The 16078-nt window shown below is 37.7% G+C and overlaps 2 protein-coding genes across 4 annotated transcripts in view; both read left to right on the top strand.

Annotated features, from left to right (window-relative positions):
- fam107b (family with sequence similarity 107 member B) overlaps positions 1-12714 on the top strand; it is an 18114-nt gene extending 5400 nt beyond the window's left edge. For 2 of the 3 annotated variants that reach the window (XM_024282269.2, XM_036212434.1), the window contains exons 2-4: positions 9519-9690; positions 11518-11674; positions 11765-12714. In XM_024282269.2, the coding sequence (XP_024138037.1) occupies positions 9563-9690; positions 11518-11674; positions 11765-11884 (405 nt within the window). In that variant the 5' untranslated portion in view covers positions 9519-9562 and the 3' untranslated portion in view covers positions 11885-12714. Of the gene's footprint in view, positions 1-8470; positions 8644-9518; positions 9691-11517; positions 11675-11764 lie in introns of those variants that run through there. The other variant, XM_024282268.2, reaches the window with a different exon arrangement.
- Positions 12715-14418: 1704 nt separating this feature from the next.
- Positions 14419-16078, top strand: part of gcsha (glycine cleavage system protein H (aminomethyl carrier), a) — a 4757-nt gene continuing 3097 nt past the window's right edge. Inside the window, exons 1-4 of the mRNA XM_024282459.2 lie at positions 14419-14655; positions 14810-14892; positions 14997-15060; positions 15616-15747. Of these exons, the coding sequence (XP_024138227.1) occupies positions 14505-14655; positions 14810-14892; positions 14997-15060; positions 15616-15747 (430 nt within the window). The 5' untranslated portion in view covers positions 14419-14504. The remainder of the gene's footprint in view (positions 14656-14809; positions 14893-14996; positions 15061-15615; positions 15748-16078) is intronic.

Below are 16078 nucleotides of genomic sequence, written 5' to 3'. Positions count from 1 at the left end.
TTCTGGGTCTTTCCTGAGGCCTCTTCCTGGTGGGGCTTACCCAGAATACTTCCATGGGGAGGTGCCCAGGAGGCATCTGAAAGAGATGCTAGAGCAACTTCAACTGGATTCTCTCCTTACCGAAGAGCAGCAGTAAGGGATCTCCTCGCCCAGTCACTCTGTGGAAAAAAAACTTGTTTTAGCTGCATTTATCTGGTATCTTGTCCTTTTGCTTTCAACTCATAACCGTATGTGAAGGTAGGAATATAGAATGACTAATAAATCTAAGGCTTTGTCTTTTGGCTTAGCTCCTTCTTCACAATTAAATTGATCAATATAGTGACTGCAATACTGCAGCAGCTATGCATAAAAGACTGTTGATTTCAAGCTCTATCCTCTACTCTCCTTTCCCTGGTGAACAAGGCAAAGAAAAATAAATAAATAAACCACCAAGGGGCTCTCTGCGACTTCACCTTGGGCCATGGACTGGCCCACCAACCCCCTCAACTTTCTGGGTGGAAGACATTGGGCAGGGTTAAAGAGATCCTCAAAGTATTCCTTGCACTTCTTGACAACATCTTCAGTCAAGGTTTGACATTTGATTGTTGACCTCCTGCCTTAAGTGTCCTGGTGCCACGGGAGCTAATGGACACTCTTGTGTTTAAGCATGTTCTCAACTGTTACTGACAGAGAAATACAATAACAATTCACCACTACTAGGGTACAGATTTGGTAGGCAGTCCCTACTTGACTACACCCCTCCATTTTTTACAGTCATTGCCCATACGGGTGTTAATGTTTTCCAATAGAACCCAAAAGTCTGCAGTAGGAGTACTTTCTAGTCTCGCTTCTAGAAAGTTCAAGAGGGATGGGTGTTCTGTGTTATTTAATCGCCAAGTCAAGTATGGGCAACTCGAGGACCGGTGTGACTACATGGTTCAGGTGTGTGCAGCCAATTAAAACATGCCAGAGCTGGCTTTGTTGGATGTAGGAATGCGGCTCTCGAATCCTAGAGTTGCCTTTCGCTGCCTAAGCCATAACCACAGTAAGAGCTCTGTCACCATTGAGTGAGGTGATGTCCCATGTCCTGATGGTCCCTTGACTCCTGCCCAAATCCTAAAGCACTAGCCTCCCTCTTGCCCTTTGTGGATGTGGTGGACTTGTGGGCAAATAAAAAGTATAAACAGAAAAGGTAAACAAAAAATGAGCATAATGTGCAGAACTAAAATCCCATGTGTTTAAAAAAGTATGTTAAATTGTAAAATTTCTTATCAATTTTTCTTTCCCCAAAGCACCTAAATGTTGTCATTGAGTAAAAGACTGCCACAGAAGAAATGGTAGAGTAGCACTGAACGGCAGTAGAGAAATCTAAACAGTTGAAAAAAAAATCGAGTGAGAAATCTCCTTACTCATCAGAGCTGTCAAACATCATCTCTACTCCCCTGTTTTCATGGAGAATGGCAGGCATACGTTTCTGCTTTGTAAATAGGTGTCTTCATGCCAGCATGCTGCAGGATAAACGTCAGCTTAACTGAATGACACCAGCTCTATATCTGCTATACCCTTTGTGAGTCAGGACTAGATTGAAAATAAAGGAGCCCATGAGTTGATACATGTAAGCATTGAGCTGCAGTGTTTTCTATTGGACATTCTGCTTCATACGGCTCTGGAGGAGTTGGAAAAAGAAGTTATCTGTTGTGAACTGATTTCACAGTCTAGTGAACAGATTGTATACCATAGGAACCAGACAACAGAAGAAGATGGTATAGGATTAAACAGATTATACACAATATGCCATGTGTCAAATATAATTCTTGTTATCAAATAGGAATAAGAGCTCTCAGGCATGAATTTATAAATAAAACTAATTTAGGAAGTAAGATCCACTCTAGCATTTGACAAGACTCCTGTTCTTGTGTTCTTTCTTTTTCTGCAGATACTTGTTTCCCCCTTTGTCATTTAATATACCTTTACCTCTTTAGGATGTTTTTGTGTTCATTGAATAGTTCATAGAGATTCAATCAGGACAGAACATGTGTGTCTTAATCAAAACCAACAATATATTTAGACTTGAACAACAGAAATGTTTTTTTTAATTGTGATACATGTGGAGAAATATATTGACATATTTTTTCCAGATATATTTTGAGCTAAATAAACTGTAAGGCTGATCTAAAACAGTCTGTGATACTAAATCTCATATCTGTAATAAAAGTTCCGTGAAAGAGTTTTTGTTCTGTTATCTAAAATAACAGGGTGTGACATAAAAGAAGAGGGACTTTGTGTGAAAGGATAATTCAAACTTCATGACCTCCATTTGATGAGTAGAGCTTTATGGAATTTATTTTACAGAAATGTTTAGAACATTCCACCGTGCCCTCTATATAAAGTATGTGTGACACTATACCTGCTTCCACTTCACTAGATTCTGAAAAAAACTGAATAACCATGCATTTTCTAAGAATGTGCATCTCAAAGCTGCTACTTTGGTATTTACAATTTTTAGATTAAGCGTTTATCTTTGAAGTGTTCTTGTCTTGTAATGTCAAAACAAACTAGTTCAGCAAAGATAAGACCATTAGCTTCAGCTAAGATCATACTGATAAGGTTTAGTGAAGATCAGACCGTTTCCTTTAGTAAGCTAAGATCATAATGATGGGGTCCTTTCAGAATTGCTTAATCAAAACGAGTCTTTGAGTTTGAAAAATAATGATCTGTATTCCTTGTCTGCAAATAAGTAGTGCAAAACAGAAAGGGCATGGTCTGCATTTTATCCGAAGTCAGCATAAGAAAAAAATAACATTGCTATAGCTTTACATAACCACTATGAAAGTCAGTAGGGTTTTGGTTAGTCACGGCTAAGTTCAAGCCTTCTTAAGAGATGAGTTAAAAACAGTCGATGGTGGCAAAAACAGTTGTTTAACTTCAAGCTATTATTTGAAAAATATCATAAAGGACCATTTATGTGTTTTAATGGACATAGTGGCTTAAATATCTTTTGTAGCAAGGGCTGCATTAACTGAAATACTGCTATTTACATCCATTAGGAAAAAGTAGATCTTACTTTAATTACATTTAAAATTAAAAACAATCTTCAGCAAAAAGCATTGAAAAGTTTCCATCTCAAAAGACTTGACACTGTTTACCAACTGGCTTTCTTGTGGCTGAATGTAACTGTCTTTAGAGCTACACTAAGATGGCCTGTATTTCATGCTGTCGCATAATGTGTGATTTATCCTTGCCTTGTGTGGGTGTTGTTGCATGTCTGCTCATTTGTGCTTTATGAACCTTAAAATTCTTCACTGTAAATTCTCATACCCGTGCGTATCCACAGTGACATTTCGCATTGTGGGAGCAGGTTGGGGTCCTTGCAAAGGTCAGGACACAATGAGCCCTTCAGAATCACCATCTTCTCTTTCTGCTTGCCCCCTTTTTATGGCAGGCAGTACAGAACCAATCACAAACACTCAATTCTCCTGTTACTTTGGAGCTGTACATAATCCCTTTTATCTGGTGTCTTTTTTTCTACCTTAGTCCATCTTGAAACAAAAATCCAGATTGTTTATATATATGTAAACTAAAGAATGGCAATTGTTACCTTTTGATGGACAGTGGCTACGTGTAAAAAAATACATTAATTTGGCTAAACCTAGAGTTCAGAGAGTAACTGAGGAGGTTTTATCATTATGGTGTACCCCTAGATGTTTGTATTGGCTTTTCTTAAAATTCTCTTTGTCCCTGCTTTACTTTTGACTCAGAATTGCCATCATGTCATTGCTGTTTCTATCTCGCTCACATGCTGAATACTCCCCACTCCCTCCCACTATGACATCAATTAAAAGCCTATTTGTCACTGCTCTTAAATTGGGACCCCTCCTTATTTCTGGTCCAATGGCTGCATTTTTAACAGCAAGGCTTTCGATGTCCATAGCCAGATTTGTCTGGCAAGGGAGGACAGTGTTTGTGACAGAGAGGAAGAGATGCAGAGAACTGGGTGTGGGGGTTGCTATGGGGGTTCTGATGACGTAATTTCCCCTGAGGGGTGGACCTCCCATCTGTGAGAGGAATAGGTGGTATCCAGCCAAGATGTGAGGCAAAGTGACAAGGGAATGAGGTTAAGAAAATGGGCCAATGAAGAATTCAACAACCAAAGATTTTGTTCAAGATGTGTTGCAATGAAATTCTTTTACTTAAAATGATTTTTTGTGAAATTGTTAATTTAAGCAATGTTTTTTCATTATTGTTCTCTATTAGTCAGGAGGATCCTAAAGTACGGTGGCCCTGAAGTGTGAATCGCATCAACAAATAATTTAAAGCAAAGAATTTTAAAGTCCCACTCCAACTATATTTTTTTATTGTAAATTTGTTATTTTTTAAATTATGATTATACAGGTTTTAGGTCGAATCAAAAAGCCTGTGTAATTTTTTTAAAGGAGCTATACCATGGTTTTAAGCCTTTCAGAGTAAACTATAACCATAAAAATGATCATATATTACCTTCGGAACACTAAAAACAATTATTTATGAAAAATTAGTTATTTTAATGAACTCTTTTCATACCCATATGTAAAACAACTCGATCTCTGAGGCTCCACCTTTCACTCCTTGAAGGTGCCGCCCATTTCATGACGTCATCCTGAGGGGTCCTTGTCAGCATGTCCTTTACAAAAACAAAAAAAAAACAATCATTTTTTTTTTTTTAATATTGATGTACATACTGTGTGGCCTGTGTGTTTATCCCCATGAAAAGCTACCTGATCACTGCTAGCTTTGTAGACAAAGTGTTCATGTTAGCCTGGGGGCAGAGCAGACTCTTCCTGGAGGGGGTGGTTCTCAACTTGTGATGTAAGCATGTGAGTACCCACTCATTTTCGTGGGTATGGGAGAGGCTGCTGTAGAGTGCAGGTTTTTAGAGGATTACTCAAAATTGTTTGACCGAATCAAAATACCACTTTGGGGTTGTTTATAGTCAGGAATGAACAGTGTAACACACTTAAAAGCTCTAAAAGTTTATATTTCATGGTATGGCCCCTTTAAGACATTTTCCTGCAGTGCAGCAGGGGCTCATTAAAAAATTTGCTTTCGGTTTTGTTTGCGGGACAGTTGGTGTAGAGGTTAGCCTTGCTAATTTCCCAGTATACCTTTGTTTACCTTCTCTCCCACAAGTGACAGTCGCCTCACAAGCCTAAGCTAACATTAGCGAAAAAAGCAAAAAAAAAGAAAAAAAGGGTGAGAAATATCGGAGCAATCCAGCAATACAGGTTCGTATGGCTGACAAATTGGCGCTCAGATGAGGAAAATAAAGACTATTCTTCTTCAAGTGGAGAGTTTAGAATTGAAGCGGAGAAGGAAGATATTTTTGTACGCCCATGGCAGTGACTGCATCATAAAGCTGAGCATTTTCAAACATCCGGTTTTCATCTGCTCCTGATCCAACGCGATTTGAATACAGAACTACTCGGAAATGCAGTTTTAAACTTAAATTATTTCATATACGTTCACCATTATGAGAAAAATGGAACATCTTAAAAACACCAAAAACATGCGTTTCATTGGAGTGGTTCTTTATAGATCACAACAGCAAATAAAAAAGCAAAACAAGTATTTAAAAAAAAAAATAGCATTATATTTTAGAAAACAAAATTTCAGAAACCAAAATATAGGAAGCAAAAAGAAAAAAAATGTTTAGGAAAACACAAGTATTTTACAGAAATCAAAATGAAATGTTAAATTTGGTGCCGTGGGAAATCGCTGACTGGATGATGACATTTGTCCATTGTTTAAATTAAAAGTTAATTGGCTTAAAGTGATGTTGGATATCCTCATCCAATCAGCAATGTCCCATAACATCTACCTTTTTTGGTTTCTCAGTGTTTTGTTTTGAACATTTCATTTTGTTTTCTAAAATGTAATGCCGTTTTATTATTATTATTTTTGCTTTTTTAATTGTCATTGTGATATTTAAAATGTTTTGAGTGATTTATTGATGTGATTTGCACCTCAGGGCCACCGTACTTAACGTTTTCCTGCTAAGGAGTAGCTTTTCCTGTATGTGACGTGTCCAGCTTTAGTTTGTGTTGAAACTTAACGACCATTTGTTACTTACCTAACTTACTTACCCAACTCCACCGTATGCTTATATCTGAGTGTTGTGTTCTGACAGTTATTGGGCTGCTTGTGCCTGATGCAACGTTTGTGAAATCATGTGCTGGGCTGCCAGCTTTAAATGCATTTCTCTACCATTAGCAGCACTCTGCCATGTGAGCTGCACCTTGTTTTTGTAGCATATCGCTTTACTCAAAGTACATAAAAGTGGAAAAACCGCCAACTTTAATGAGCTGAACCAGGCTTGCTTAATAATGCTATTTAACAAGCAGTTATTTGTGGGTTTTTTTTTGGTTTCTGTTTTTTTTTTCTGAGAAAGTTAAATTTCTTGGCTAAAGAAAACTCATTACTTGTATTTTTTGTGCTTAAACTTTGTTTATGAAATAACCAGTGTGTGCTAAAACTTGTCCTTTGCTGCCTCTAAATGTTGAGTTGATGATAAAGGCAGATATCCATGGAAACTTTTTAGAAAACTTGACTTGTGAGAGCAAGTCTGTTTCTACCAGCTCCCATAACACACCTAGTCACACTTGGCACAGTGCAGGCACTATATCCTTCAAAGATCTACCATCCTCTCAGCTCTAATGCAGCTTGCCACTATCAAACACACTTTCACACAGCCACAAGTACAAACACACTATTGATTCACTTCCTCTTTGGAGACCAAACTACCAAACGTCTGTCAATTTTTATTTTAATCCTACAAATAGAGAAGCCTTCAAATGTCTGTGACTTTTCAGACCTTTTGCACTTCCTTTACTTGTGAAGTATTTATATGTTTGCTCACAGAAATGTGACTTTCTGCACATGATCATAGTCAAACTAATCATGAGGAGTTTTGCGTGACCTTAAGTTTTATTGAACTTATTCAACTTTAACCCCATTTTTTTTGTTTTCCTTGGCTGTTGTTTCACTGTTTTACCGTTCATGTAGACGTATTGAATAATAGGCCTTCCAGAAGCTTATTCTTTTTTTTTTTAGTTTGTTGTTTGTATCTGTATTGAGGGTGTATCCTCAGAATGAGTAAACAGTTTTAATGGGATTCCTGGAACCACAATAATGGTTGTCCCAAAAACTTTTCATCCATTTGCTGCAGTGCTCAGAGTTGTTCTAATGGTTGAACATAAATATGGACATTAATGAGATCTCTACAGTACTGTATGCTTCATATTCCTGCTGAATACATGAGATTTAATGGTAAATGCATCCAAATCCTCAGTGTCATTAGAGTTAATGTTGTTTTCCAGTGTTTGTCATTTAGCTGCAGCTCTTGGTTGCTCTTAAAGTATTGAGATCTGAAGAGAAACTTGAAACCACATAAAATAAAGCCTGTCTGACTTTAAACACCGCTCCAGTTAGAAGGTGCTAGCCCTTTTTGAAGTCCCCGTGTTCCTTCCTCTCCTCCCTGGGGCACAGAGGAAGTAGTAGATGTGTTAATCAGACTTGTGCACACACAACACTTCCACTCTGTAAATTCCACACATTCATAGACAAAAACCTTTCTTGGATGTCTGTACCACCTGTGGTCCTACATAGGGATCTAAAGTGCAAGCCTTTCTGCACCACTGCCCCAACGCTGTCAGCACACTGGGGTCACACACAGCAGGAGTGTCGCACAAAGTTCTCAGATTTCCACATCACACACATCCTTATGGTTTATTTACATGAACACCAGCCACATTTAATATTTGTTTTGATGTATTAAATCTGCCCCTTTAAGTCAATATATTTATTTTTTTCCCTCGTTCAGCTAACTAATATCCACAGCTTTATTTTTAGTTATTTCAAAAATGTTTATTTCTATAAAAGTAATAATAACTTACATATTTTAACTTGGCTGTGTTTTAGTTGCATAACAGCCACAGTTTAGTTTTACGTCTGCAGAAACATCGCCCTCTAGTGGCAGATGTGGCTCATTACACGATTCCATTCTTTTGTTTTGATTCTGAGAAGACATCCCCCCCACGCCTGCTTCTAACACGTGCAGAGCAAATGCATCTTTGGCACAAATGATTGTGATTGGCCCATTCAGTATCCTGAACGTCACTCTTTGTTCCCAGTTTGTCCTTATCAGTCACTGACCGCATGTAGCCGAGGGACCGGAAAAAGCTCAGCCTTAAAGAGTCTCAGGCTCGGGCATCGTGACAACATGATTGTTCATGAGTCATCAGAGGCTGTGGGAAAGGAAATATAAAAAAGAAAGCCATTTAACTGTTTATTAAACGTTTATGTATTTAAACTGGATCTATTGTATATACATGGTAACATTTTGTGAAGACTCAGTCTCTTTCCTGATGGGGAAAATATTAAGAACCTATTAGGAGTGTCTACAGGGAGGGAGGGAGCGTGACGGTGTGAGCGCAGCTATAAAACAGGCTTTGAACTCCGACCACTTCAGTGGCAGACAGCTGTGCGGGACAAATCGGCTCTCTTGACGGCTCGGTAGCGCACAGACTAACAGGATATTTTACCATCTTTTTCTGCTAGTCGCATTTTGCAACCAAAAAAAAATCAAGATGACAACAATGTTTAGATACCCCGTCTTTCCTCATCTGCAGGGTGAGTGAACCCGAGAGGCATTTTATGCACTTTTTTCTGGCAGTCGATGAAACATTTTGACAAATATAGTTTTATTTTGACTTGATTTTGCAGTCTGTGTTGAGAATCAGGAAATTAAACTGGCTAATTCTAGTTTTAATTCATTATTTCTGCTCTGACAGTATTGATCAAACTTTATTGTAGTTGCTGATAAGTTCTTACTTTTCTCAGATTTTCTATGCATTAATAAATTACAGTTATGACACATTAGTAAGTAAATCTTATAATGGAAATGCATAATGTTTGCACACAATGTTTATGCATTTGCCTGAGGGTGTGATTCCATGCATGCATTATGCATCCTTTATTGTCCTGAACTTTAGAGGATTAAGAGCATCTGGGGAATTTCCATAACCGCATGTATCAAAAGATCGCGGTGTCCCGATTCATCTGTTATTTAGCATACATTTGGTGCACCATCTGACGGGAGGATGAAGTGTTCCACTTCGCTCAGTGGGGAACAATTATGTAATTTCAGGGAGACTCGTCATCGTGACACATTGAAAAGTGGAGAACCAGACGGATGCTTTTATCAGGGTTTCTAATGTTTCAAAAGTCAAATGTTCATCACCAAATAAAAAAAAATCATTAACAAAAGGATGTTTATTTTATTATTTTTTTTATGTTTGTGGGTTGAAGAAAAAAAGTACTTTGTGTTCTCATTTATAGATTCTGGTTCAACAAAAAGGTTCAGAATAAATTAAAACTAAAAGTTTTCTTGATCCTATTCTGATAACTGGGCTTGCTTTGTTTACCTAATGTAAAAACATAGTTTTAAACATATTTATTTATAAAAGTCATTTACATGGTCGTATTTGTTTTTTTTTTTAAATCAGATCCGCGTGATCCTGGTCTGTCACTGCCACCAGGGAGGAGGGTCATGGCGGAACCAGATTACCTGGAGGGCGACTGTGATGAGCTCATCAAACCCAAGAAGCTGATCAACCCTGTCAAGAGCTCTCGGAACCACCAGGACTTGCACCGAGAGCTGCTCATGAACCAGAAAAGGTTGGGGTTTTTTTTTCAGAAAATATATAGAGAAAATTGTTGAATTTTTTTCCCCTCCTATCGAGGAAAATCTGATTTTTAAATTTCACGTTTATGAGTAATTGAGCAGAAGCAATCAGTTCTGTTTTATAAAACTCTGAAACTGTCCAAAAGCCCTTAAATAATCCTTGATCATAATAAAATGTGAAGTAAAGATGTTTTTAGAACAAATGATGAAAAGAAACTGCGCACAAGGGGTTCTGATTCTGGCTCATTTAGTTGATTTTCAGCTAATAGTGTGTGGGTGAATGGAGGAAACCCGGCTGTGGTCCTGATTCATCAGTAAACCTCTGTAACTGTCTTCACTTTCACCTGCAGTGGAAGACATCAAACTTTTATTATGGTTATTATGTAAAAGCATTAGTGCATGAGTATGTCAAACCTGGTTATATAAGGGCTTCACACACACACAGACGTATGGACACTGTGACACAGCTTTTAGGCGGCTGAACGGTAGCGTATGTGTTGGTGTGAATCCAGCCGGTGATCATCCTCTCTGCAGTGTTTGCGTTTCATCTCGCCACACCGTGCTGCCTGCTTTGTGGCCGGGATATAAATAGTTGCGTAAACACTCCTGCTGTTGACAGCTGTTCTATCACGGCAGTGATGCACGGGTCAAAGACTGCAGTGCTTTTAGAATTAAGAAAGAGCAGCTTCAAACATTAATAAAGGTGAGAAGTTTGCAGAACGCTGTGTTTACATATGACTAAATGGCTAGTGCAGAGATCTTGTTAAATTGTTTTGAGTCTGCGCTTGTACAGATGGGGGAAAATATGGGGATTTATCCAGAGTGATGCTGGACAGAAGGGTGTGGTGGGTGGGTGGGAGGATGGATAGATGACCCAGTAAAAAGGAGAAAAAAAGCAGGTTATGTAACAAAGATTACAAAACATTTCCTAGCCGAAGGCCTTTTTCTGCCTACACACACACTAGCTTTTACCCCTCATGGTGCTACCTTAACAGCAGTGCCTACACAAACACGGAGAGTTGGACATGCGGAGGCATCCGAGTCACGCAGCCACCTAGAGCTGGACGCTCCGATGTGGCTTCGTAAACATCTGACTCCCTGTCTGTAAGAGGGGGTGTTTGTAGCTCTGATTATGCAAGTGTTGTCCTCTGTGTGAAAAGAGCATCTTTGCCTCGACTTGCTCTTTTCTCAGTGTGACGTCGCCTTAAGCGGCGTGGCCCAATCCCCGCCGCTGCTCTCATCTGCCGAGTCCCTCACTAACCCGGGAACAGGCCGTTTAAGTGCACTTAGTGTACATGTGGGGAAGGGCGCTGTTGTAAATTAACTCCCACTGCATCTTGGAACATTCTGAGCTCAGTTATGTAATCTCTTAGATTCAATAATGCATTTAATTAAAGCACTGCCGGTGCTGTTTGCAGATGGAACACTGTGTTTTCAGCTCTGAAAAAGGAGTTCAAAAATAAGTGAAGTAATGAGGGTTGAGCTCTGACTGTTTTATTTAAAAATGTATTTTTTATGCTTTCTTTTTCCTTTGAAAGCCAAAATATCAACCTCAACTTGTATATTTAAAATAGGAGCGTAGGACCTAAGTTGCATATTTAAACTACTTTAGGGTACAAATACTTCTAAAAACTGTGAAACAATTAAAAAATAATTTTTGATGTTACCAAAACAACACTGTTCCATAAATGTAGAAAAAACTTCCTTTGAATTCCCTTTAATCAGATAAGAGCCAAGTTGTGGCTTTGTGTTGTGCTGAATGCAGGTAGTGAGTGTTATCAGAGGCCGCAGCTTACGTAAGCGTCATTGTCTCCTCGCAGGGGCCTGGCTCCTCAGAACAAGCCGGAGCTGCAGAAGGTTCTGGAGAAGAGAAAGAGGGAACAAATCATCAAAGCTCAGAAGGAGGAGCAGGAGGCTCACAAGAAGAAGAGCGACCTGGAAATAGAGCTCATGAAAAGACAGCAGAAACTTGAACAGGTAAAACACATCAGAGTGAGGGGTCGTTTTAGGATCTTTGAAATGTTTTCCATCCATCAAACCTCGTTTGTCGTGTTTTTCATCCTGTAGCTTGAGCTGGAGCAGCAGAAAATTGAGGAGGAGCAGGAGAACACCCCAGAGTTTGTGAAGATGAAGAGCAACCTGCGCAGGACCAAACAGGAAACGGACGGAGAGGAGCGGACCACCTAAAAAGCAGCGTCTGGGTGACCGAGGAGAGTATTACAGAACTGTGTCGCGTTCGTGACATGGCGTGAAGACGTGCCCGAGATGAACCTCTTGGCTTTCCCAACCGAGCTGTTCCTTCCTGCAGCAAAAAAAAGAGACTTTAGAGACTAAAGCCCCCCGTCTGTCTGCTTGCAATGAACTGGCAGCACTCACACCATCCAGCAGCACACGGCACCCCCACAGGAGGGAACTAACACGGACACGATTCTCAACAAGAGTGGGCGAGTTTACAATGAGTTCTGGTGGAGAAAAACCACACACACACACACACACAGTAGTTTTTTACCCCGTATGGTTTCTCTCCTTTCTACAGTTAGCTGTTGTTTCTATTCACCATTGCTGATGTTGTCGTCGTTGTTTTTCTGTTTTCATCTTCAGAATCAAAAGAAAAAAAAAACAGAAAAGTGGACACTGGATGGACTCTTGAAACTGTAATATAAAAAGCCAAACAGATGTGCTTTTGTTATTTATGTTGGTAGCTTTTAGCCGAGCAATAGGGGGAGGACTTTATTTTAGTAAATCTGTATTTTACTTTGTCTTACAACACAGTATGTGAAGCCAGAACAGGACAAAGGGAGTCAAACGGGGAAAAACTCCAGTTTCCTTTATTCTTTTAAAAGCTATTAACATGCCATTTTCCAAATGAATGCGGTTAGGAGCAATATTAGGACTCCTGGGCATGAGAATGAAATTTCTTTGTAAATTCTGTTTTATTTTTAACAAAGTACTATTCAATTTTGTATGAAAAAAATTGTGTTAATAAATAATTTACTTTTTTGGCTGGCCTTTAAAAATGTAGTGTGTTTTTGTGTGCTTTGATTTGATTTCATCTGTTGTGTAGGAGGAGTATTTATTCTCCAATCACTCTTAAAGTTCATCTGCAATCATTTTTGGATCTGTTCACAGTGAACTTTGAATAATTATTTTGCTGTTTTTAAGCAACATCTTAAAAAAATGGTGTGATTTTCATCTTAAAAACATTTTTAGGGAATATTTTCTCTAAGAAATACAAATAAAAAGCAAAAAACATTCCCTCATTGCCACCATAACATAAACTTACTTTCTATTAAACACTCCTGTTGCACTTTAACTGTACAGATTTTAGCTTTGTTTAGCTGGAATTTTTGTTGTTACCTTTTAAGCTTTAATGCTGTACCAAGAACTGTACTTTGTGTTTGGTAGAAGAAAGTGTGTTAGAGTAGTACTGGCTATCTGTGGAACAGTACAAACAGTACTGGAAATAAGAGTGCTAAAAAAAAGAATAGAGAAACAATTGACAGATACAGAAGTGATACACATTTAGAAAGCTGAGACAGACTCTTTATTTTTAAACTTACTTATTTAAAAAATATTTGTATACATTTGTTAGTTATACATGTACACATTATGGCATATAAAAGAGCTTATAGTTTAAAAAAAACATTTTTAAAAACGTTCAAAACTATTCTATTTTATTTGTTATTTATATTTCTTCACAATATTTTCTTTAAGAATCCACAAATAGTTCCTTTTTCTGCACTAAAAAGTAAATGTCCCTTAACTTCCTCCTAATTTTTGATCTTGTTGTCTTTTAATAAATAATTCCTCTATGTTTCATAGTAATAAGTTATTTATTACCTTATTTATTTATGCATTTATTTTGTATTATATTATTTATTACCATATTTGTGCATTTAAGCACATTGGACTAATTTGGATAAGATTATGAATGTGGTCTTTATTCCTTACTTTAACATTTATCAATGATTCACTTTTCTACTTTACTTTTTGGCGTTTATCTTTTCCTTTGTTGGGCTCTCAACCCAAGTTGCTTTTGAAAAAAAAACTTTAGAACGTTTAAATGTCATACAATGAGGAACAAACAAAAATAAACTACATATTTTTTTTCAAAATAAAAACCAGGGGCGTATAAAAGTTAAAAAAAAGAAAGGAAAAGAAAAAAACTAAAATAAAAGTAGCTATATTCTTCTATAAAGCTGAGATAGATGATGGGTTTCAACTATTTTTTTTTTGTTTGTTATTACTAAAAGGGTAAATAATGTCTGATCTGGGTAATTAAATAAAATAAATTTGGAGTTTTGTGTTTTTTTTGCTATATTTGTTGTTTGTTTATATTTGTCAGGGGTTGCCACAGTTAATCAGGTTTCACTGATTCACATTCAATTTGGCAGAGCGTTTGAAGCTGGATGCCTTCCTTACATGTATTTTTATCCGGGCTGGGGACCGGCACAGGGAGATCCACACCTGGGACCCCTTGGGGCTACATTGGTAGGCAGTAGCGTGAAGGGCCTTTGCTTAAGGATATATTTCTTTGCATTATTTTTACTAAATGTACTATTATTGTTGAAATATTTTTTTCTCCTTTACATGTGCTGATTTTATACATATTTAACTGTATTTACAGGAAATTAGCCAAACTGCTAGAGCTCCTTTTAGAACCGTCTTCAGATTTATTTTATTTTATTTTATTTTACTTTGAAAAGCAGCAGCGTTTCCAACAGTGGCCACTAGAGGGCAGTGAAGCACCGCTTGTGTTTCTAATACCAACGAAGAAGAACGCGAGTCTCATAAGCAAGCGACAGAGATGGCTGCCTATGCGCTGCTGCGCTCCATGTCTTCCAGCTTTCCCTCTGTTTTACCGCTGCTCTCCCGCTCGGGATCCCTGTCTCCTGCACCGCTGGCAATCACACCCTTTTTCCGAAGGACTTTAGCGTCTTCCAGCAGATTCTCTGCAGGTACATCACTGCGAAAATCGCCCAGAGCAACTTGTTAGCCAACAATTTTAACAGGGAATGGGGTGAAGTTGATAAGGAAAAGTGACGCTCCTCCGTTTCAGCGCCACGAGTCTCTCGGCTTTGTATTCTGAGTTGGTTTTATTATTTTTTACAGCACTTAAATTCACAGACAAACACGAATGGGTTCGAGTCGAAGATGACGGAGTAGGGACAGTCGGCATAAGCAACTTTGCACAAGTAGGTTTCCAGGCCATGTTTGAGACTGGCAGACGAGCTCGTGCTAACTTCACACACCAATGTGCCGCACTTTGGGCTTTGACCTTGTCTGTGTTCTTCGACAGGAAGCCCTGGGAGATGTAGTTTATTGTGGACTACCAGAGGTGGGAACAGAGTTGGTCCAGCAAGGTAGGAAGTTGGGTGGCAGATCTGAAGAAATTATATATTTTTATGCAGTTTTAAATGTAATATTTGGAAAATGGGAGATTAAATATAACAACTTTTACTTTTTTAAAATTAATATTATTTTTCATTACACTGGAAAACACTAGCATTCTGCTACAGTTTCTTAATTTGTCTGTAAAAGGCTAATAAAGTTTTTTTTTTTTTTTTTTTTTGAAAGAGAATTTAAGTTTATTTCAATCTTTCTTCTTTACTGCTGTTAATTTTTGACAAATTTGCAACTAACTGCATGTCTGGCATTTACCTGACAATTCTGAACTGATTCAATAAATCCTTAAAATCTATAAATCTAATGCATTTATATATTACTACCCCATTTATTGATATTGATCATTAAAAATAAATATTGTTTGGTTGTGGCAAACAGATTCATAAACAAAAAAGTGAAGTTTTTATGGACCAATCCATATGTAAATTCTCAGATTTATTCATTTAGCATTCGTTTAAACTGCCTGATGATATATAAAATGTTGACTTATTTTGTGAACTCCACCTTTTCAGATGAGTTCGGAGCTCTAGAAAGTGTCAAGGCAGCCAGTGAGCTTTATTCCCCATTGACAGGAGAAGTTGTAGAAGTTAATTCACTGCTGGCGGATAACCCTGGTTTGGTAAACAAATCTTGCTATAAAGATGGTAAGTTTCCCATTTCTTTTTTATACTTTCAAAGTTGCTGACTTTCCTCTGTAAACAAAGTATATGATTGATGGTTTAAGTATTTCTAAACAAGAGTAACCTGTTACTGAAAAACTTTGTTAAAAGATACTTTACACAGTTTGCTCAACAATTATTTATTTTACAGATATTTGATTTATATACTAAGGTTTTTTTTTATAGGTAAACCACTGAAAAAGTGTTATACCTGTATGCATAAATTCTGTAATTTTATTTAAACACACATCAGTCCTCACACAGATATTAGCTCTTTTGGTCTGTGATTTCATTTAAGAAAAAAAAAACGTTTTAA

This window comes from Oryzias melastigma, linkage group LG6, assembly GCF_002922805.2.
Source record: "Oryzias melastigma strain HK-1 linkage group LG6, ASM292280v2, whole genome shotgun sequence".
Taxonomy (NCBI): Eukaryota; Metazoa; Chordata; class Actinopteri; order Beloniformes; family Adrianichthyidae; genus Oryzias; species Oryzias melastigma.
The sequence above is the reverse complement of the archived record's forward strand: the minus strand, read 5'-3'. Positions and strand labels throughout refer to the sequence as shown.